At 34.5% G+C, this 24,801-nt stretch overlaps 1 protein-coding gene across 6 annotated transcripts in view; it reads right to left on the bottom strand.

The window, feature by feature from the left end:
* The window catches only part of LOC120514222 (pre-B-cell leukemia transcription factor 1), a 148,649-nt gene extending 124,267 nt beyond the window's left edge, over positions 1 to 24,382 (bottom strand). For 3 of the 6 annotated variants that reach the window (XM_039734478.1, XM_039734479.1, XM_039734480.1), the window contains exons 1-2: positions 23,790 to 24,381; positions 22,116 to 22,189 (exon numbers count right to left, since the gene is read on the bottom strand). In XM_039734478.1, the coding sequence (XP_039590412.1) occupies positions 22,116 to 22,189; positions 23,790 to 23,980 (265 nt within the window). In that variant the 5' untranslated portion in view covers positions 23,981 to 24,381. Of the gene's footprint in view, positions 1 to 22,115; positions 22,190 to 23,789 lie in introns of all 6 variants that reach the window. The other 3 variants (XM_039734475.1, XM_039734476.1, XM_039734481.1) reach the window with 2 other exon arrangements.
* Positions 24,383 to 24,801: the final 419 nt, after the last annotated feature.

Below are 24,801 nucleotides of genomic sequence, written 5' to 3'. Positions count from 1 at the left end.
AGAGATACTATTAAATCCTGTGAGACGAGACTTTGTGCCAAGAGATTTAACCACACCTGGGGCCAGAAATAAAAGACAAAAAGTAGAACGTCCTAAAGAGGTTCAAAAACTTTGCCGCAATACACACGCAGACCAGTTTAGAGATGATGAAAGTACTAAAATTCAAAAGTCTCAAAAAAATGATAGTAAAGATCGCATTAGCGCAAAGAAACAAATTGTTACTCTGTGAAGTAACAGGTGAAAAGAGATCAAATATATTGTTCGGATTTAAACTTTAAGTTGGATACTTGTAGATCGTTTAATTCATGTTGCCATCAGGAAAAAGTAGTGTTTCTTCCCAATGAAGAGGTATATCCGCCAGAATTAAAAGATTTGTTGTTTGTTGAAAGTGAAATCCACATATGCAAGTGGCAGAGATGAGAAAGTGGCTGGTGTGTATCGCATGCCAGGGGTTGGCAAGCAAAGCCCCCTAGTGTGTATATATATTAAATACATACACACACACACACACTCACCTGCCAATTCATTAGGTGTTTAACCATTTTACGCAAATATATAATCAGCCAATCAATTAGCAACAACTCAATGAATCTAGGCATGTAGACATTGTCAAGACAACCTGCTGAAGTTCAAACCAAGTATGAGATTGGGGAAAAACGGTGATTTAAGTGACTTTTGGGTCAGAATTTGGCGTTAACAACATGAAAGCATGCATCCACCCTGCCCTGTTATTAGCGGTTCAGGCCTGTAGTAGTGGTGTAATGTAATGGTGTGGGGGATATTTTCTTGGCATACTTGGGTCCCTTAGTACCAACAGAGCATTGTTTAAATGCCACAGCCTACCTGAGTATTGTTACTGACCATTTCCATTCCTTTATGACCGTAATGAACCTATATTCTACTTCCAGCAGGATAATGTGCCATGTTACAAACCACAATGAGTTCACTATATTCAGTTGGCTTCCAGAGTCACCAGATCGCAATCGAACAGAGAACCATTAGGATATGGTGTAACAGGAGATTCAAATCATAGATGTGCAGCCAACAACTCTGCAGCAACTGCATGATGCTATCATATCAACATGCACCAAAATCCCTGAGGAATGTTTCCAGCACCTTGATGAATCTGTCACATGATAAATGATGGCAGTTTTGAAGGCAATTGGGTGTCCAACCCTGTAGGACCAGAGTGTAACTAATAAAGTGGCTGGTGAGTATATATATATATATATATATATATATTGTGGAAGACTGCCGGCTTCGAGGCCGGTCCGCACCCCAGGCCGACAGGAGGAGCTCTCCGACAGCGGGATCGTGCCCCGAGGTCCAGCAGGGCCTTATGGACTCTGTGGTATTTATACACAGCCCTGCTGGATACCTTGGGCGCCACCAGGAGTCGCTGTGGGGGGACTTATGGGCTCTGTTGTGCCTTATGACCCGGGAGTACGTCCACGGTCACGTGACAGGAAGGTATGGCGTGCTCCGGGTTGAAGTAATAGACTGATTGCCCTGACCGGAAGGAATAATGACTGCTGGGACAGGAACACCTCGGTCGGGGCCTATAAAGGACGGTGCCTCAGTCCAGACACTGAGCTGTGCTGGGTGGGAGAGGAGCAAAGTGTCTGGGCGAGGAGGAGAGGTTATTGTGCGTGTGATAAAGAGATTTGTGAAGAGTGTGGAAGGTGCTTGGTGCACTGTGGAAAAGAATAAAAAGATTCTTGGACTATTACCTGGTCTCCGGAGTTGTGCCTGAGGGTTCGAGGGTGCACTACTGCCCCCTACTGCCACAATATATATATATATATATATATATATATATATACACACATATACACACACACACACATATATATACATATATATATATGACATTTCTTAAGGGACAGATAACTAACTAAATAACTAAATAAATAAAACTAAAATGCATATGGAATCTGACATTTAGAAAGCCAAAATAAATTGTATTTTTGTTAAATGCAACAAAGATAATTTTAAGAAGGAATTAATTTGTAGATTGTTTCTCTCTTAAATTATGTTTCTGATCAGGTGTCTTTGCATAAATTCTAAAACTAACCAACCATGTGAAACCTTTGTCTGTGCACAGTATAAATCTTTGTTAAATGATACATTACATATGAAAACCATAAATACAAATTAAAATTCCAACACCAACAACAAACTGATTGTTTTGTTTTTACTGTACACTGTACCACATGAACATTCTTCACATAAATACCAAGACAGAGGCATGCAAGGGATTTAGCTACCCAGCATGAGGCTAAAATAATGGTGATCCTAACAGCTTCATTCAATTTTCATTCAGTAATTAATTTTTAATGGTATTTGTATGTAATACAAAAATATTTTCTTTATTTAGCCTAGATACCAAAGGACATCTTCAATTAAACTAAGTGGGCAGATGCTTTTATATAACTATATAAAAGCAGAAAACAGTACAAGGTGGAAAGAAATGGAAACTTACTACTTACCAGTAATGTATTTCATGCAGTGTTTTACTTATACTCTCTATACTGTAATTAATCTAAGATCCTAAAATATGCTTAAAATTACACTATACCTAGAAATTTCAGACAAAATAGCAATGATTAACCTGATAAAAATCATAGGTTTACTAAATGATAATCACATGTATCATATGGAACCAGCTTCTACAACAAAAAAACCTGAATTACTGGCATGAGTTCTATTGATTTTTGAAAATCGAACATAAAATAAAGTATTACCAGCAATTCTTTAGACACCTTTAAAATCTTAACAGACTGTTTGCCACCTTGGCTCGTGTCTGCAGTGGCAAGGAAAAGACAGAGATCAAGAAATACTAGTGCAAATTCCACTCCAGAGCCCAGAAACAAAACAAGAAAAGAAAGCAGTCAGTAGCAAGACAAATATGACCTGACGGGAGCAGACAATGAGTCAAATGAAACAGTGAATTAAGCAGGAAAAAGAGGCACTGTTACTATGATCAGAAAAATAAAAAATAGGGTAGAGAAATACAATACGTTATATGTTTCAATGTTGATGCAAATTAACAGCGATATGATTTGTGATTAAATCTAAAAAAACTGCACACTAATCTTATTGCTAAAAATTAATATCAGCTTTAAAAAGTTTAAACTTCTAATATTTAAAGCATCAAATAAATGGAAACACTGGATTATACCCTAAGCTGCAGTAAGTATTTAAAAGGTAATGAAAGAATAATAATGTAAATTTCATTTGGTCCAAAGTTTTAGTGTCAGTCTAGAATTGTATAAGACCAATCCCATGAACAAAAGATATGCCATGGATAAATTATTTTCCTAAGCCTTTATTCAGGTGTGACTGCAATCAGACTTTACCTTCAGTAATAGTGTAAACTCTTAAAATTGTCATCAGCTGTCGGGGCAAAAAGCTTTTCTATAAGAGTTAAGTCACACAAAATCGTTACTACAGCCTAATGATATCTTGTCTTCAAATATTCTGGCTGCTTAATTATAATGCACCCTGAATCAGAATGTTAAATATTACCTGCAAGCATTCATTACATTAAAGAAAGCTTTTCACTTAAAACATTTCATTAGCATGCTAATGACCTCTTTCCTCACAAAGAATCATGCTGGAAATGAAAAAGAATAAAAATCCAAAAAGAATAAAAAAAAAAAAAAACTTTTCTTCTTGTCAGCGTTTCTGTGTAGCCCTTGGCTTCAAAGTAATTTTCTAAAGCTTAAAGACAATATTTGCACCACGAGCTCATACAAGTCAGAATAAAAAGTTTTGGTCCATTACTGAAGCTGCATTGTATGTAGTAAAAAAATTAACCCTAGACAGAGCAAGAAAATGTCAAAATTCTGCATTCTATATATTTTTAAGATCCCTATTGAATTAATAAGAATAAGAAAGTATAGTAAATAATTTAATGAAAATGAACAAAAACACTTTTTATTAGGTTCAATTAACATTTAGACTCACAGCAAAACTCAGAATTTACAAACATTTTTGGAAAAGAAAAACAGAAATAAAAGTGATTAAACTGCGCATTACGATAACTATGTGAAACCTGTGCCCGTGTGTCATAAATTAATGAAATGAGAGAACAAATGCATCATTGTGAAAATAGTTCTTCAGAGTTTAACAGTTTTGCTTGCAATAATTTAAAACTTTAAAATAATTGTTCTATATTACAATAAAATTACTCAAATTCTACCAAATCATATTTTTCCTACAAAGAAATTAAGAACACATTTTATTAAAGACAGAACATTTAATATATTTGTTAAATCTGAGCACGATATGTGAATATAATCATGAAGTTTTTCCTCCGTAAGGCAATAATGTTCATTTAAACATTTAATGTAATTCACAGGCTGTAGATGACAGTGTGTATACAGCATTTCAAATTCATTGGCCCTAACCTTTGAATAGATTTAATAAAAATACAATTTCAAAATGGTGTGTTTACTAAAATAAAGTATAAAATGGCAAACATAAAAAGTACTGAAGGGATTTTAGTGTATTAGAACATTCAGAGCAGAGACGGTAATACTTCAAGCATGTACAAGTATGTAGTTTTGCCAGCATTAGCATGTTAATTATAGAAGACTTTATTGAACAATGCAGCATGTACTGCTGTATGTTTCACAATACCTCTCTTTTTATTTTAATCTGTGTTGAAACTAATGGAGAAAAGAGGAGTTGCAGAGGAAACAATGATATGATCTAAAATTTCCCCGATATAATTCTGTTACACAAACACAGGCATCATCTTCTCAGCTTTGTGTTGTCATATTAATCCCTTAAGTAAGAGAAAAGCAGTTTTTGTTTTTCTGTTATGAAATGAATTTGGAAAGCTAGTCATAAGTCAGGATATCTCATATTAGCATTAGTGCGCATAACGTAATGTTTATCCAAAGTGATATTTAATTGAGAAATATTAGATATTACTATCTGCACATCAAAACAAGGCTCAGATGACATTTAGGGTGCAGGTTAATTTTAATATAGCAGAAATGGCAGGTGAATACTAATGTTGTCAATCTGAGCAAATATATCCACCTACCATATGCATAATTCCAACATGTACTCATTTTTACTTTAACATTCTGTTCTGTTTATAAAACAGAGGTCTTTAAATGTTATGTATCGCTTGCTTTTAGATATAAGCAAGTAGAAGAAAGGTTTTTTTGCTAGTTAGTACTTGCAAAAACTATATTATAAGATACTATACATGAAATTCCTTAAATGTCCACACAATATATTTCTTGACAGATCCCCACAATAGATATTTACTAATAAATGAACTTGCTAAATCCAAGTTGCTTTTCTTGAATTATAAAAACATCTAATCAGACTATTGACTCCATCTCTTAGTGACCCTGATTTGGATAGGCAGGTTCAAGAAATGGATGGAAGATTTTTAGACTGGATTCATGAACACAAAAATATAAAAAAGAAGCTCAGAAAGTGATATGAATATATTCTTAGCAGCTGGTATTGGTGCTTCTCCAAGTTTAATTACCAAGTGGTGCTGCAAACTAGAATCTTAACAATTATGGTATGACTTGGTACTATAAGGAGAATTCGTAATATACACCTCATTGAGCGCCAAATTAAATTAAAAAACAGACAAAAAATGCTAACAATAAACTGTAAATATCTCCCTAGTTAATAAACTTATAATGTTTCTAAATCCTGACATTAAAATTAAATTTTCAGTGTTTACCAACTTATAAGCAACAGCATCTACATTTAAACCATGCACAGCTCACTCATAGATACAATTTACAGTATGTGGGACCAGAAAGTCTTGTGTGTTGAGTCTGCATTCTAACAAAGTGTTGGTGTAGGTTTTCAGAAGTTGCTCTGGTGCATTCTTCTTAACTGCGGTGTACACATTGCCCAAGTAGAAAATACAGTACATGTAAATGGCTGTGAAGGTTGTGGCGGTAGGCAGCTTGTATAGATTATACTCTTACTTTGAGGATTCTGCTTGTAGGAAAAGTTCAATCCCCTCTCATTACACTAAAATGGGACAATGTAGAACTGGACAATAAATAAAAGACATTTCACCCAGTGATTTTGTGAACCTGCTTTTCAGGCTATCCATCCATCCATTATCCAACTCGCTATATCCTAACTACAGGATCCCTGCTTTTCAGGCTATCCATCCATCCATTATCCAACTCGCTATATCCTAACTACAGGATCACGGGGGTCTGCTGGAGCCAATCCCAGCCAACACAGGGCGCAAGGCAGGAAACAAACCCTGGGCAAGGTGCCAGCCCACCTCAGGGCTTTCAGGATATATTCTATCCTATTTATCTTGAACTGTGTTTGATGGAATATGCTCTGGCTCAAAACATCTTTTCCAATGGAACTTTCCTTACATAAAGGATGCTTGTTTTCATGGTAAATGCTTCACTAAGTGCAGTCTTTTCATCTTTTGCATTCAATATTTGAACCAGTAAGCCAACTTGGATAACAAACATTTTTGATTAATTGTAATTTTTCTTTGCAACTAACTCAAGATTAATAATAATATAGTACAAGCTCTGCTTTAACTGTTATAACTAAAAACTGTACACAAAACATCCTGCAAGCATAAGACTATAATGAATGTTAGATTCACACTGTGTCTAACATGGAATCAGATTGTGTCTGGCAAAGGTGACATGTGGATGAGAAGAGTATCAGAGTTTCAAATTCCTTTTCACCAAATCTTTTTTCATTACAGCAAATGATTCACATGTCTGCTTGCAAATGTTCTCCTGATCACTGCTCAACATGCAAAGCTGTAGGAAATCACTTCTTTTTAGTTAAACACAAAATGTGGTAACACTGTAGTCAGAAACTCCCACTCGCAGAAGCATATGCTACACCAGAATATAACAGGTTGGGTTACCTCCCTTCCATTTAACAAATACATAAATTCATACCTTCGTTAGCATAAAACACATATCATGACTATCTGCTGAGTTAATCACCTTTATCAAACTCTGTAACCAACCCTGTAACCAAAAAGGAGAAAAAATGTTTTACATGTGTTATGCAAATACACAGATTCTCAGCTTGCTGGAATTTCAGCCTTAGTAGTGTGTTTCAGGTAAAGCATATAAAATGCTGAAATCATATAATCAACTGAAGCATATTTCCTACATTCATAATGTATATTAAAATTAGCAATACGTTATATAATGGGTTAACACACAGTGCTCAGAGTTTGTTTTTGTTTGGTGCTTTCTGCTTCTAGGATTGCTGCACTGGCTGCCTACAACTCTAAAATTGAACAGACACAAGTATAGAGGGATGCATGATGACAGAATGCGAAATAGGAAACTGCCAATATTATAACAACAATTAATCAATTATGCATAGATTTATGAATGTGTTAGTCAGCACATGTACATTTCATGAACTCTGTATCCACATTTTTACTTCACTTATGATGCATTTCATGCAACATTTCTTTTTAATAGAGGTTCAAGAAAACAACAAACCACTACTAACTAATGTCATATGAACCTGGGTGTTTAGCAGTTTTTATGTTTTGGACATACACACACCATGGAAGTGGTGAGGGGAGGTGGTTCAGGAATACCCAATCATTCATTACCCTTTCCCTTGGAGAAAGTTTTCTTCAAACATCAGAAATATAATTCATATAATAAACCAAAATGCTAATGAATAGACAAATAACAGTTCAAAATGGTATGATTAGTTTAGTGATTGAAGGTACAATGCTTTTTAATTTACAAACCTGTGATAAACAAGTCACATTGCATAAAAACAGGCAAATGTATACATGTAAATATAGTGAGAACAACAAAAGGGTATATATAATATAGGAAGAATTCATTATGAAAACCATTTAAATTTTTTTAGATTTACAATATCTAGCACTAAAACAAAATGTCAGGTAAAAACTTAAAAAACACCAGATCAAAAAAGGTACAAGTAAACAAAAATGGTATAGATAACATATGCTATGCATGAACCAAAGTGATGGAAATTCTCTTATATTGTAAAATATAAGATGTAAATTAAAAGAGAAAAATCTATTATGTATCTAATGTACCCTGAGAGCAAAAAGCATGCATTTCTATAAGGAGTTGTGCAGCGGAGAAGGGTGATATATGGATAGGCTGGATGAAGGGTGAAAAGCGTATCGAGATGAACGGCGAAACTGAGCAGTCCGCTCTCACTCCTCAGAGCCCAGGGCAAAAGACGAATAAATGTTGATTAGTGTTGATTTTGTCCAACGAGCGCATGGCGAGTGACAGTTGGACTAAGCTGCTGTGAAAGAGAACCATTAATCTTGGTCTGGTTTAAGTAGTGTATATTAATTTGTGTCATTTTTACTAAGTCGTACTGAGAAGCGCTTCTTACAGCTTTGCATTTGACTGCTTTGGTGGTTAAGCTCTTTTATATAGATACTGCACTCATGTTCAAATGGAGCAGCAGGGAGGGAAGGAAATGAGATTCCAACCCCTGAATTAAAGAAAATGAACTCCTGGGGTGTTGATATGGCAACCACATTTGAAACTGGCACTGGCAGTTAAATTTAACGTACATAACACATTTGTGGATTTTAATAAATTTGCAAAATACTTGGAAGATGTAAATGTAAGGAATTGTTTAGAGCAGCAAATACATAGATAAAAAAATCTGTATTGTTATTTATAAAAGTATACATGCCAGATAATAACATGAGCACTAAGGCAGTTAGTTATATTTAAACACTAGTATAGTTCAAAGCTGCAACTGTTAATACAAGCTTTTTTATTACTGCATCCTCTAAAGTAAACTATCTGTTGGGCATACAGTTGAAGAGATTAGGAAGAAAAAAATTACAATATCTGGCGGTAAATTGTCTTTCCAAAGCAGTTCCTAATACAATAAGTGGTGGTCCATTAGTTTGTTAATGCATTCCGGTACAATATCTGTCAAACAATTCAAACTATGGCAGCAATTTTAAAATCAAGAAAAGGAGTTTCAAAATAAGCAATAGCAGACACACAATGATGTGATATGTCTTATAAAATTACTGTAAAGGCTTTGAAAAAGGCCCAGGAGCTCCATAAACTGCAGTGAGTAAAAAAAGTATTCTGAACGCTGCTGGAAATGTAAGGCCGAGATCAGAGATTAAAATGAAGGTCGGGGCTTTGAAGGATAACAGTTTCTTAGAGGAGTTCAAGCAAGTCAAAGCAAGCATTTCTGCTTCTTAGTGAACATTTAAACCAGCAGCTAATTTTCAAACTGGTGCACTATAAATCAAAAGAAAATATGAGGTAAGGTTTGTTTTCAAAGGAATGCATGTACACTGGACACACTTGGTATCACATGATTATTTTATTGAAGAAAATTAGATATTATTTTACTACTTTAAACAGTAACTTTACTTACATATATCAATATATTTATAGATAGATAGATAGATAGATAGATAGATAGATAGATAGATAGATAGATAGATAGATAGATAGATAGATACTTTATTAATCCCAAGGAGAAATTCACATACTTTGACATATTCTATTATACATTAAATTTGTCATTTTAACCAAAGAATGATCCTAGAAAAGTCAAGACTTTTAGTTGGGGGTATAACAGATTTAAAAATGACAGTTAATATTTATAAACCACTGCTTTATTAATGCTCTGGATTTGTTTTAACAGAATTTACACAATGAATATCAAATGCACATTATCATTTTACTACACCTCTCTAAAAATGGTTGGCAGCTTCTTGGAAATGTAATGAAAGCCTCGAGGGTCTCTGGCCCTTGACTACTCAAGCCAGTCATTACTTGTCCAGTTCAAAACAGAAATGAGTTGCAATATAGCGTAATTACTTTCACATAATTAACAGGAAGGTTCTGCTTCTACACCCTAACAGGGGGTTCTAATTAGAACCTCCTATTCTAGACAATAATATATCCATATAATATCTACGACAGATTTTAATTGTACTAATTTTCTTGTGGGACCACAGCAGCATGTCAGGAGAATAATTTTTTATAAAGCAGAAGCAACTGTTAATCTTGTCATCTCAGGAGTCTTATTGCTCTCTGCCAACTCTAGCATACTAAAAAAATCAAAACTGGGATATAAAAACAGAGTTGTAATGCACATTCAACTCCTGTTTTACAAAAGGCATATGCACTACTGAGGGTATCATATGAAATAATAAAATCAAAATACGATAAAAAAAACTGGGAAGGACTAAAAGCTTAGTGACGCTGTAGCAAAATAATTGTGTCAAACTTGTTGTCATAATTAATTACCGGATCACATGCGCAGTTATATACTTCTGTAATTAAGCATTTAAAAAATGATTAACATGTCTCAATTATGGTGCTGGTAATTTGCATAATTTATAAGGTGTCCTAATTGCACACAAGCTCTGATTTTAAGATGGGTAATAACAAATCCAAAATACACTCTGCATTCATGCTAAAGCATATCCTTTTAACCACAATAAGTAGATCACAGTAGTCAAAAATATTAAAAAGCATTTTTTAATGTTCAGGTGACTTTTTAAGTGCATTATGCACAAGTGGAGAAGTAAAATATGCGTAATTATTTTTTTTTCCTGTTTAAAAGCATAAGGGTAAAATTTAAGATACAAAAATGTCGATAGCACTATTTTTTTTAAATATACATAATGTAAGTTGAACATAACTACTGGACTAGCTGCCACCACAGCATTAAGAAGAAATAACCAGAAAATGGAGCTAAAACTTACAAATACTTATACAAAAAATAAGTAAAATAGTTTGGTAATTTTGTTTACATTATTTTCTTTTACTTTCACATTTGTTTAATCTGCTTGTATTATTTTCTTTTACTTTCATATTTATTTAATATGTTATATGGTAGTTCAAATGTCTATGGTGCCTTCTTACTGCTCTTTGGTCCTAGGTTCAAATTCTGGTCCGATCACTGTCTGCGTGAAGTATGTATAATCACAGTGTCAGAGTAGGTTTTCCGTGAGTTCTTGAAATCCTGCTACATCCCAAAATGTGCATGTTAAGCAAGCTGGCATATGTAAACTGGTCCAGTATGAGTAAATGAGCGCTGGTATGCTTAAGGGAATAGTCAACCAAAAAAACTTATGTTTTTCTACAGAATAGAAAGGAAAAAAGTGTATGACATAAAAGAAACCAATAATGGTCAGTGCTGTACAGTGGCAAACAACGTGAAAAACATTCATGGAAAAAACTGGAAAATCTCATGTTACACCTCTGGTAAGAAACATTTAAAATATATAATTTTTGGGTGGAACTTTATTTTAATAAAAGGGCACCTTGTAACAGATGGCATTCTATCTGGGTCTGGCTACTCCCATATACCTAGTGCTGCCATGACAGGCTTTGACCCTCTGCAACTGTACAAAGCAGATTCAGAAAATTGATGAATGAGTAGATCAGCTTTCTTACTGCTGTAAACTTACTAGGGAAACTAAAATGAAACTAAATTAAAAATTCAATAACCTGCCAAAATATCAGATATAATTTTATTCTCTTCTGCTTTAAGTTATAAACACAAAATCTATTATAAAAAGTTTTGATTAAAAAAATGCTCTTTACAAAATGATTGTGTACATTATATATCAGTTTAGATATAAACTCACACATATATAAACATGCAGTAAAAGTGTTTCTTTTTTTGATATTACTGACAGTAGGTAGCACTTCGGATTAACCTAACTGCATTTTGCTTTTAGTGTCAAAACAGTGATTAAAATACACATGTGAATAAAGTTTTGGTAACTTATTACTAATTGAGGTGTGCTTTGTAAAATCAAAAAACTTGAACTGTGTGGACTGTCTTAACTCCCCACAACTAAACTATTCCAATTGATTTTTATAAGGGGAGATCTTCTGTTCTTCTGTGGTTTAAAGACGACCTCTGAGCACATCTGAATACTGCACAATCATATTTGTTAGGGTGTAAGCAAAACCGAATGTGTGTTGCACCAGCCGACTATATTAGCAAAGCAAAAACTGTAATGGGATATTACATCTTTATTATAGACTCGACTGTAGTAAAAATAGACAGGTGCTGAGCTGCTGATTGGATTGAAACCCATCTAACAATGCATTCAGTTATATAAATTAGATCTTTGCCTCATTTCACCAACATCAGCCATTATTCTGCTGACCTCTGTAAAATACTCTCTTTTCACTCATGAAAAATAACATTACATCACACTGCTAGTCATATTTATAAATGGGTCATCCCCAAGGCATGTAACTTAATACTAGTTAAATACCGGCTAGGAGAAAATTGGCCACTGCAATCCAAGAAGCTTAAAAATAAGCTAAGCAAAGTACACTGAACTTAAATATTAAGATTATTAATTATAACACATGTTCAAGTCGAATAGCAAATATAGCAACATTATTTATAAAGTTATTATTATAAATGTTGCTTTCTAAAATTTCATTATTTTTTTAGGTGTATATATATATATACTATATATATATATATGTTTTGTGCATGTACATTTTCAATAGAAACATTTGTTATCTCATTTCCATTAGGAGTATGAATAATTGGGGCTTTTCTTTGTTTCTTTATGCTCATATATATGAATATGTATATACTGCAGTGAACTTGTATAAAAAACATGGCTATATAATGTCATATTATGCACAAACCTTCTAACCTATGGTCTCATGCTGATCAGCCCACCACGACACAGAAAAAGATTAACTTAGCCTGCTGAAATACTGCAAATTCAACTCACTTAATTCTTGCATAGTGTTGTTAACAATGTACTGGCATACAGTACACACGCATATTTATAATTTTTAATATAGCATCAAAAATAGGAATGTTTCTGTAACCTGGCAAAGTCAAGTCACCTGTTGACATCTCATGCTAATGACAACAACATGCTGAACAAGGTAACAGATTCATTCTTTAATTCTCTTACACTATATACACAAAAAATACACATACACCCACACAAGCATTACATTACATAAAACAGAAAAAAATAAAAATAAAAAAAAATACACATCTTGTGCTGAGAACTAATCCGACCTACCAGTTTCAAACTGCTTTGTCCGATTCAGAGTCATGGTTGAGTCAAACAAATCACAGATAATTTATATTCAATAAAAAATATAACACACACGACTGTGGGATACGTGAATACAACTGGAGTATCAAGAAAAAAAAATGCAAGCAGACATAAGGCAAATGTGCAAGCACCACAGACAGTAAGTGGACTGGGATTCCAACCCAGTCGCCTGCAGCTGTGAGAAAGCAATGCTAACCACTGCATATTACACTGACCCAGGAACATTAATGTTAAACCAAATTCCAAACATAAAAATGTCATGTAATTCTGCAATTTATTTCAAGAGGATCCAAGAATTTCAAAAACTATCCACTCATGATGAAAATTATCTTCAAGTAAAATCTCCCATTAGTGAAATTATATCATGTATGACTATCATTTCTTTGTGTCTTTTTAATAATAGCATGACAGAGGTAATCACTTGTGGAATTACATTCTTTAATTAAAAAAAAAAAAAAACAATGAATAAAATGTGTTTTGCGTAAAACTGTATAAGGAGAAAAATATGGAGATCAGTGCCAGCTTAAAAATAAGCTTCATGTTTTTTCCCTGCTTTTTTCTTTAAAATATCTATCTTAATTTTTTTTTGATATGAAAATGTACATATTAGTAAGTTTTTGATTCGTTTAACATTTGTGTGTGTGCTTAACTTTCAGTAATTCTAACCTTCTCTCTTTATATTTCACTTTACAATATACTGTATTGACAGTTTTAATCTAATTTTATAATAGATTATGAACTGAACATGATCTGTGAAAACAGGCTGAGTGAACTTTTCACACTGAGGTAGCAGAATGTCTTATGCTACCTCATTTTTTATTAAAGCCCTGAAGAAAAAAAATATACTGGATTATATCCAGTGGCTGTTTATTACATTTCTGCTTTCTTCCACTTTCAAAGGCTGCAGGCTTTCTGTTAAAGTAGGCTGTTTATAGAAATGTCCAGAAAAAAGCAGTAATAGGACTTTATGTTACTAATGATAGTATTATTAAAAAATATGCCTCAATTAGAACAGAATGTGGTGCTAAAATAGAGTTTAGTTTATATAGTAGCCATTACATCTCCTAAAGTCTTTTGATTGAAGGAAATGGCTCATTTCAAAGCAAAAGATGCTTATCACTGCAGGAAACTTTGCACCTTTTAATTGTGTTTCAAGACGCTGGGGATTTGGGCATGATAGGGGAATTCCCTGTTCATTGACAGCAGTGATAAAAGTTCAGGAAAGGTCAACTGTTAAGTGATGTGAAGCAGGAGTAAAAACTGCCTGCTCTGGCCCTGTCCTGTGTGGTAAATTATGTAACTGGATAGAGTATATTATATACAAACTGAAAGACTCAAAGTGAAAAAAGTGTGCCGGCACAGTGCAACAAAATAGCTAGGAGCACATTGAATATTTAGATCTTAAAAGAAAGAAATACTTAAAAGATCACTGAGATTTTAAAATAAATTTTAAAATATGATTAAGTATAGCATAAATGATATACTTAACAAAAGTATTTTGCTTGCTAGCATAGTGGGATAAGCAATTGCCTAGTTGATCATGCACCCAAAGTTTGAATCCTGTTTGCATATTCTCCAGTGTCTGCATATATTTTAGTTTTCCTATTCCCTACTCAAATTTCCTTTGACATCCAAAAGACATGCATGTTAGGTTCACTGGCCATTGTATACGGACCCTGTGCAGATGTTTGCATGAGTGGGCCCTGCAATGGACAAGTGTACCATCCAGGAATGGTTCCCGCTTTGCAATCAATATTGCCAGGATATGCTTCAGCCCTTTATGATGCTGATATGGATTAAATGATGGCAGTAATGTTGTTTTTTCCTTCTCCTTCCTAATATATGACTACAATCAAGTAGAGCTTTAAAACGATGCAACAACGTTTTTGTTTTTATTAAGTCTACAGTATAAAATACCATAAATTCCTATAATTTGTTGCAAATTGTAAATATATAGCATTGCTTATATATTTATACACAAGTCAATAGTTTATACAATCAGTTTTTGTGAACTTTCAATTAGTTAAGGTTAAGAGAGCTAAATAGTTCAAGTCCAATGTCATATGTTAACGTTTGACAAATAGATAAAAAAAAGTGATGCAACCATTGAGCATTTATACGTATATACACATGCACATTCTGTATACACCAACCCTTCAAATTAAACTGATTTTTGAATGTGGAACAAAACTGGCTTTATGATGATGTGATGCAGTACCCAACTGTCACACTCAGTAATCTCCTCCAACTGTTCAGTGGTGAGCATATACAGTAAACCATATTCCTAACTATAGGCTATCAAGAAACTGACATAAAAATGAAACTCTCTGGTAAATGGGTTGGGAAAAAGAGGCATTTCTTTCCAATTACAAATGATTAACAAAACAGTTTAAAAGATGTACCTTGGGAGGAAAGGTGCTAACACTAGCAACATAACACCCAAACTCTGAGTCCTTTAGCCCCAGTTTCCAATCGTGTCTGAAGTGCCTTTTATTAATTCAGAAAGATGCATGGCAAGCACTTCCTCCTCATGGTTGCATGGGGTTCCTCTGGGTGCTATGGCTTCATCCTCCATTCCAAAGACAGGTTGTCAGGATGACACTAAATTGACTAAGTGTCAGCGTGGGTGTATGCTTGCTTTAATGTTCCGGGTGACAGACTGGTGTCCCAGTTGGGGATGAATCATTGCCGCCAGAGCTTCTAGTAAGTATGGAAAAACTGAATGGTGTTGATACACATTATACAGTATGTAGTATGATGCACTACCTGAATGTAATGAGCCTAATGGGGTGGACAAGAAAGGTACACCAAACAGTTTCACAGTTCCAGAGTAGAAAAACAACTAAAAGTGATTCCACCAGTCACCTGACTGCAGCTTTGACTGTATAAATAACATTATGTCCAACATTCTCAGACCATGCATAATCTATTTCAGGGACTCAGTGGGCCATCCCAACCCACACCTGGCACTAAGAAGGAAACTTCTCTGGATTAAATAGGGTGCCTGTCCATCACAAGGAAAACTAGCACACACATCCATACAGGTTAAATTTTTAATCACAAGTTAACTTAAGTTGCATGTTTTTGGGAATGTGAGATGAAACCCAAAATGTCTCGAAAACCCCCACAGACTAAGGGAATGTGCAACCTCCAAACAGAAAACAACTGGGCAAAAAATTCAAACCCAGGACCCAGTAGCACAAGCCTCTTCTCTGCCACAGATTTGGTTCTTAGATGACACAAGATGTCCCCTTTGCTTTTATTATGGTAAATATATTGTATTCTAGGTCCAGCTTATTCTGTCTACTAGTAATAAAAACAAAGATTTGTACAGTAAGTAATGTAGCAAAAGAACAATTTGAAAGCCACTATTACACTGTTAAACTCTACATTTAACAAATATAATTAGGCTAAATTGTAGAAAATTATACAGTAAAAGTAATGCCTGAAATATTCAGCTCACATACACACACAAACTGTGCACATGACTCTGCACCACATTACCTTACAAGACTTGTTACTTTATTGTTTTATTTTAACGGCATATAGACTTTCCCCAGCATAGAATTAGCAATATATAAAACCATTGTCAAATAGTTTCAAACTCTATGTCATGTTATATCAAGCCCAGCACATGTTTTCCCAATTTTAACTACTTAGAAACAAAGTAGAAATATTCCTGAGACTTCTTGATGGACCTCTTTGTCACTGTCATATCTAGCAAGGCAGAGAGTTGCAAATGGCATCATTGTTGTTTCTTACTAAGTTCACAAGAATACCAATGTCTCCAACATCATGCATATAATGAGAGGATGAAGCACAAGAACATACTGATCTGAAATCAAATATCATAAAATGCTAGACTAAATGCCTGCCTTCTCCTGCCAGTTTAGGAATGTCTGTACTTCAAAAGTTCAACACAAACAAATCTTTGAGCAGTTTGCCTCACATTTAGAGCAAGAACAAATAATCTTACTAACACAGCTGATTCAACAAAAATAAATAATGTAATTAGAATTGCAAACCAAAGTAGAAAGAAGACATCCATAACAAAGTCTGTTACCCAAAGCTATTTGATTTCTTCTGACATTTCCTTAATCTTGTGAAATCTTAAACTTTTGACCAATTTTCACTCATTACTCTGCATGCCCTCCATCTGACATGGCTCAGTGGGTCTATATAAAAATACAGGCAAAGGTCAGGAGTTCAAGTTGCTGCTCAGCCTGTCGCTGGCATTTGGCCGTGTTAGAGCTGGCAGCTGTTCAAACCACCTCTGAAACAAAGCAGGGCCCCGTTCTGGACTGTGTACAAGCTACCATTAATAAGACACTACTTGGACACAACTAAATAATTAGTGTTAAAAACAACATTCAAATCGCTTTCAGCAACTCCTTGTGCTTTATCAACAGCTCTCCATTCTTCATCCAGCAGATCTACACTCAAGAGTGCATTGCTTTGATCCTGCCACCGCAATGTCTTTCAGAAAAGTATACATTCCGGAGTATTTATACATGTGTGATAGCAACATGTTTACAGGTTTTCAACAGCACGTCAACATTTTGAATATGTTTAGCTTCACATATATAATTAAATCTAACACATTTGACATAATATGCTTTGGTGAAGCAGTGAAAAGTACTCTACGCTGTTCAGTTCATTTAAGTACAGGGCTATTCTGGTTAGCAAGCCAGTAACAATGTAAAAAGATTCGAGTGATAAAATGTATTAAGGAAAGATTGCCAGTGTGAAACGCTGTGTCGTCAACATTTAGCCTGTATTACATTATTCAAAAGATAATTTTCTTAATAAAAATAGAACAGACAACATTAGGACATATATAATAAAACCGGTTTAAGGATAAATAGATTTGCACATTTTTTGGCAATCTGCGGTCATTAAGAGAGAAAAAATGTTTAAAATGATTATAGTAAAAATTCCTGTTTTACTGTTTTGAATATATTAAATTATAGAAAACCTTGCTTTATTTACTTTTTTCAACTAACTGCATGATCAGTGAAGTCTGGGTAATAGTAAGCATGCATTTTTCCATATATATGCAAATGGTTTATAATGTTATTATTAATCTTGTTTCAGTAATCACAGTCAAATGGCTGAGACTTTTTCTTTAGTTATATTTTAAAAAGGATTTAGAATTTAAAGTTGTGCACAATAATTCTTAAAACTGGCAACAGCCTTAGCAATAGAAATTGAAAGAAGCAAAAAAAAGCAAAATCTATCGGAACAGTTAGAGACTGACAAAATGTTAAAACTAAAACTTCAATCTACCTGGGCAGGAAAAAAATCAGTGCACAATTTAGATATGCAATCAAAATATGATTTCATTCAAAATTATTTTATAAATAAAAATAGTACTAACTAAAACTTTGAAAGTTTTAAGAAGCCAACCTTTCAGGAAAGTATGCAGTGACTAGTTGGTGTTTGGCAGTTTTGGCTACAGTAAACTCATGCCAAGGAAAACAGGGACACTGCCTCCTTTTAAAGAGAACTTGTCTTGACTTTAAGCTTGTTGGCTGCAAGCCTAGAAAAGGCAAGCCATAGTTTATTCAACAAAAAGGACAACTTTTTCAGGCATACAAAGTGCATATGAATGTATCTTATTTTTCAAAATTTACCATATTCTGTGACAATGCTAACTTGTCAAAACCCTCCACTTCCACATAAATTGTACTTTCAGTTTTAGTTATATTGTCATGAAATGACCACTTCGTTTAAAGAAGAATTTCATCTATTAATGCACTTTGGAATGCTTCAAAAAGCCTGAACGGAAATTATGCAGGTATATTATGTTGATTTCCTCATATTATGAAGGGCTAGCATCATTTTCTTTGATGTGACTTTATTACAGAATGAATCTAAAACAAAGATTTAAATTTAAACAACGCTGAAAATATCCTGCAACCCTTTTCATGGAATCACAAAGTTAGAGGGGCCAGCAGTCAAACTGTGTGCAACAAAACCCTACACCCTTAAAAGCATCAAAGAAGTAAAATTACTTAAAATGGTAACATTAAAAACCATATTTGAACATTTATTATGAACTACACATACGTCCGCTCACATAAATGACTGCAGCCGAAATATCTTTTTCAAAACTCTAATGTCCCTCACATGAAATAAAACTGGTGAGGAAATCATTAATCAGAGAGGTTTTTATTTTCTTGGAATGGCAGCGCCTAAAAGAAGCTCAGTGTGTAAAGGTGTGATTAATTAATTACAGCATTAATAAAACCCTTCAGAGACTTGGCTAAACTAACTTTTGATTTTCTCTCGCTATCCATCTCACAAACGACCAATGCAACATTTGGTAAACAGAACACAGGTTCTTGCTGATGCCCTAAATCTTTAAGGTATATAAAAACTGTGATATTTAAAATGCTGTGAGAAAAATGCTTTCTGAAAAAAGAACTAAAATGGAACTTTTTCCATATTATTAACAACTGCAATTATGTAAAAGCCGGAGACACATTCATTAACGGATAGACCGAACAAACTTCAACAAACATTTCTGGGTGTTTGTCTCAAGTAAAACGAGTACGGCATTATGGGACACAGTGTTCTTTTGGAATATGAATGTAATCTCTTTTATCAATACAGTGCTTGAAGTTCTCAAGTGAAACAAAACCACAGCAGGGGTTACCCAATAGCAAGTCAATGGCATTGCCTGCAGGGATTTTTTCCTGTATCGTTTTGTCATGTAGGCATGTGGAATAAATAAAAGTAACTTTTTTATTCAAAAGGCACAAAAACAGCTTTAACAATAAAGAATGTAATTTTTGAAAGTTAAAATAATTAGATAGATAGATAGATAGATAGATAGATAGATAGATAGATAGATAGTAAACATGTACATATTTAATTCAAAATAATATTTTATTTATCATTTTAGGATAAACTCATCCAAATACATGGGTATAGACATAAGAGTGGCGTTTTCAAAAATTGGAAAAAATATCTGTTCATTTTAATATGTGCTTGAGTCTTTCTCTGAAGCTTAATACATTATCATCATTATTGTGAAACATGCATACATATTAAATTTCAATGCTGTTTTATAAAGTTTAAACTGTCCATTACTTTACACTGAAGAATGTGGCAACAACCAGTCCCTTTAACTAACAAATAAGAAAGCTGCTCATTAAGACAGCTGAAAAGTAAGGGTAAGCAGTCAGGAAAAGGTCCAAGACACTTTGTTCTTCGGTTGGATACGAACTCTGAATGAACCCAAGAAAGCACTAGGGAGTAAAACACCATGCATAACTCTTTCACTCCTTCGAAAACCTTACTAAACAAAAAAGTGGAAAAAAGAAAGCTGCATTCTATAGAGCCCCCTACTCTCAAGAGACACTGGTCGATTCACAACGCTTTTCAGTGGGTAACTTCAATAAAACTAGATGCCAGTGTGCTTGCCTTTAAACAAAACAGCCTGTAATAGCGTGCCAGTCGCAACAGAAAAATCGTCATTTTCTAACTTAAAACTGGAATAAAAGTTTAATATAAACCAGAAAACCTAACAAGTATATAGGTAATGTATGGTTATTTTGAACCATCACTGCAATTTTAGAGCAATCCAAATTTTATAAATGTTAAAACAATATTGCTTTAATATGTGTTTAACTATGTAGAAATATTTTACTTACAGTATGACTAGTGTCCATTTTCTAAATAACACTCAAATGATAAACTGTACAATGTTGCCTGATTAGATAGATAGATAGATAGATAGATAGATAGATAGATAGATAGATAGATAGATAGATAGATAGATAGATCAAGTAACAAATATGTTCTGATTGGTTTTTACCCATTAACTTTCAGCTTGGCTTTGGTTAAGTACAGTCTATGTCAAGCACCGGACACAACACCTACATATTCAACATACACCACTATTAAGTCAAATAAGGATACTGATTTTACATGTACCGAATTAAGTGTGAGATTCTTTGTCAACTTCTGTCATACACCCAATATTTATTACAGTGAAATCCTTTAACTGTACATCCCCTGTCCGATAAAGTAATCCAAAGCATCTAATGGGTGAAAATAACTGAAAATTACTCCTCACATGCAAATTTGTCTCTCAGGGGTAACAGAACACAAGTTGTCAACAAATAAAACTTTGTCAGTGTTTCAACAGCACCAAGCGAAAAATAAGATAGACAGACAGACAGACAGACAGATAGATAGATAGATAGATAGATAGATAGATAGATAGATAGATAGATAGACACTTTGTAAATGACTTGGTTTTCATGTACAAAATTAAATTATTATAGAAGCAATGCGTACTATTCACATTCTCGTACCCCTTCAATTTGTAACGGACACACATCAATTTCTTGTGCGTGTTTTCAAAACAAAAGCAATGTTGCGTTGACATGAATGTTGACATGAAGCCTTTGGCTTGTTAAAACTCGTGGGCGTTAAAATCAATCACAAAGTTGTCAAATGCAAATCGAGTTTTCAGCTAATAGATAATGGCAGAAGGTTTTATGCGGTGTCAGTTTGGCGAGCCATACGTACGAAGGAGCAATGGAACTCTCGGACCGGAGCGCCAGACACTCTGCCTGAGCTGTTTACCGAGGTAACTTTTTCTCAGAAAAAGACTTTCTTTAATTATGGTTAATGCCTTGAGAATGATGTTTTCTGAGACTATATTTTATGAGCAATACAAATCGCTTAATTAGAAGTGTGTATTCCCTTCACGCATTGTTAATGAACGGTACAAACTATTCTAATTAGGCACACTACAAAATTACACCGAAGAAAAAATGTCGTCAAGTGTCATCTATCGTCAGTGATAAAGCATATACAGTACCATGTATGGACAATGTTTTTTTAAGAAAAGTTGCAGAAGAAATCAAAAAGCTTGTTTTTCTTTTAAGTTATTCAAAAGCGTCAGGCCTCTCCTGTACAATCCCATTTGAGTTTAACAAAGATAATGGCCATTTTATCATTGGCTTAAAAAGTGTTTGCTAGTATTAAAAAGGAAGGAAAATGCAACATTTACCTGTTTTTTCCTTAATTTCACACAAGACGTTGAAGAGTGCAGGCTTCATTCTATGACAATTTAAAGCGTGTTTCCTGCAACAAAAAAATAAACGCAAATCATTCAGTATAATTACGAATGCAAACCCATTTTCGCAACGCTGTAGATCATTGTTATTCAATTTGTTTCTTTTTCATTTGAAATCATGTTAGAAATATTCAGTGCTGATTAACTGGGGTAAAACTATATATTTTGCTCCTTTTTGTTAACACTATTTTTTGCCAAAACATTTAACACCCTTACGACAAATGCTGCACAACAAATAATGGACAAACAGACCTCGGCTTTTCATTCTGGGTGACTTGATGTTTTGTAATAATTTTGCCGAGGTAATTTTATTAGCCTGATAACGTGGTGAGAAAAGTAATAAACCCTCGGAGAACATGTGTCCTACTGTTGTACAGGCGATTTCCAAAAAAAAGGAAAACATTAAAAATAAATATAAATTCTTAGAAAAACGGATTTACAAGGAAACTGCTACAGAATGTGTGTTAATTATAAAGATTGCAGAAAGCATCTGATTTGCTATATCTCTTACTTCGGCTTTACTATAAAATAAATATTTCAACACTTAAAATCCTGTTCTGTAGCTGTATTTTACAAGAGCATTTAACCTTCATCCGATACTGTATATTCTGTTAAGCCAGCTTCTAATTCCTGGTTTAAAACCACGTGTTTCTACTTCTTATGCAAGGTGCAATGCCGTGGAAATTCGTACATAATTCATGGGAGTATTACGGCTTGTATACATTTTCTGGCAAATTCAATTTAGTACACTGCAATTGATAATCTAGACACTGCCAATTTGTAATAGAAATGAAATACTGAAGAAAGACAAAATAAATATGAATTGGTTACTTATGGTATGTTGCGTTTAAGAATTATCGTTAATGTTTCCATCGGATTTCTCCAAACCTCTAGCAATGCAAACATGGTTTATAATTCTAACTGTTACAATAAATGAAAACCTGATTTAAGACAAAAGACAAAACATTACATTATCGCCGGGGTGTAGGCATTGTGGCTGCGTTATAATGGAAATGCACACTTCGGTGCTCGTGCAGTGACAGTCAAATCTTGCGGGAGACTGTTAATATTGTACGTGTTTACACATTCACCTAACCCTGCTATCTCAATTGAACTGAACTGAAAAAAAGTTAAAAATCCAAAACGCGACATTTATCTATTGACGTTACCCGAAATTTCTACAGGACAATCATACTGAAACTATAAAATCAATTAGGAATATTGTGGAATTGTAATAGTCATCAGAAGTTTTCTTAGCTGTCAAGATAATTTTGTCCATAATAATATAAAGTGGATGTCAAGTTTCATCGCGTATTTGTCAATAATAGGCGACTTCTGTGCAGAGTTGAAAATTCCGTTATTAGTATGCCAAACGTGTCATGAAACTTTACATACACGAGATGGAAAATGGCAAGATAGGCAGAAATTACAGTATTTGAAATGACATACTCTTTACTTATCTTATAACTAAAATAATGTTTGACCATAAGCTCAGACTTAATTATGCCAATATTAAAATATTGTTGCGCAAGATGCTATGCCAAATAAACAACTGATTAAGACCTGTAACAACAGTAACAAAAAAAATCGTCTCTCTAAAGAACCTACCTGGCCTGCGCTTCGTCCAGACTCTGATCTGTAATGGTCATTATTTGCTGTAAAATGTCACCAATGTCCTGTTTTCTGGCTCCATCCCCGTCTGCCCCCCCTGCTCCATCTTGCATATGTTGGGACAGGCCGGGGTGTCCAGCCATGCCGACCCCAGCGTGAGAGTGCATCAACCTGGGCTGATCATCCATTTGCACCTCCTTGTCTGCCTCACCTCCTCCACGGGAGCGCCACACGTATCCTTCAGGCTGGAGCTAGATCCTACAAAAATTCCTTCGGATCGCTGTGTGACCACAGAGGAAAAGCGAACCGTCTCTCTTTCCCAGCTGGTCTAAGTGAAATCTGATATGAAATGCTGTGTTTAGCCACTCCTGCTCTGCACAGAAAATAGGTCCAACTTTCAATATGTTCTCTAATCCTGCAACAACACGGGCGACTCAGACCTCCGATATACGCTAACTTTTCTTCCCCGTAAGCTTTAATATGTCTGTGGCAAAATGTGTTCCCCTCTTCACAGGTTACTTCTGTTGTTTCTTTCTCCTGCTTTTGTTTCGCTTAAGACTAGGAACTGACACATAGCGAGACTATGGAGCTCAAACTCCGCCCGAGTAACATGATTGGACAGGAAGAACAACTAACCCCGCCTCAGACGCGCAGATTATGAACTGTCAATCAAACGCCTGAGAAGGTGGTACTTGCTCAGTAACACAAGATATAGTCTAAAAATGGAGGCAAACCGTCCCACTTCCATTCAAACGATCGACATACAGAGTACTTTCGTTCTAAGATAAAATAAATGACAGCAAAGACGTGTTATATTGCGTTTATTTTGATTAAACTTTTGAAGCAATCCATGTCATGGTTTTGTGCCTCCTACACGACCCAAAGTCAGAGCAGGTTGGGATACTTGAATACTAACATATGCAAATTACGGAGAGGGGGTTAGAGCACAGAGGATATTATACTGCTAGAAGTGGTCAGGTGCAGCAGACCTGCTTGGGGTTTGCGAGTG

This window comes from Polypterus senegalus, chromosome 14 (assembly GCF_016835505.1).
Source record: "Polypterus senegalus isolate Bchr_013 chromosome 14, ASM1683550v1, whole genome shotgun sequence".
NCBI lineage: Eukaryota > Metazoa > Chordata > Cladistia > Polypteriformes > Polypteridae > Polypterus > Polypterus senegalus.
The sequence above is the reverse complement of the archived record's forward strand: the minus strand, read 5'-3'. Positions and strand labels throughout refer to the sequence as shown.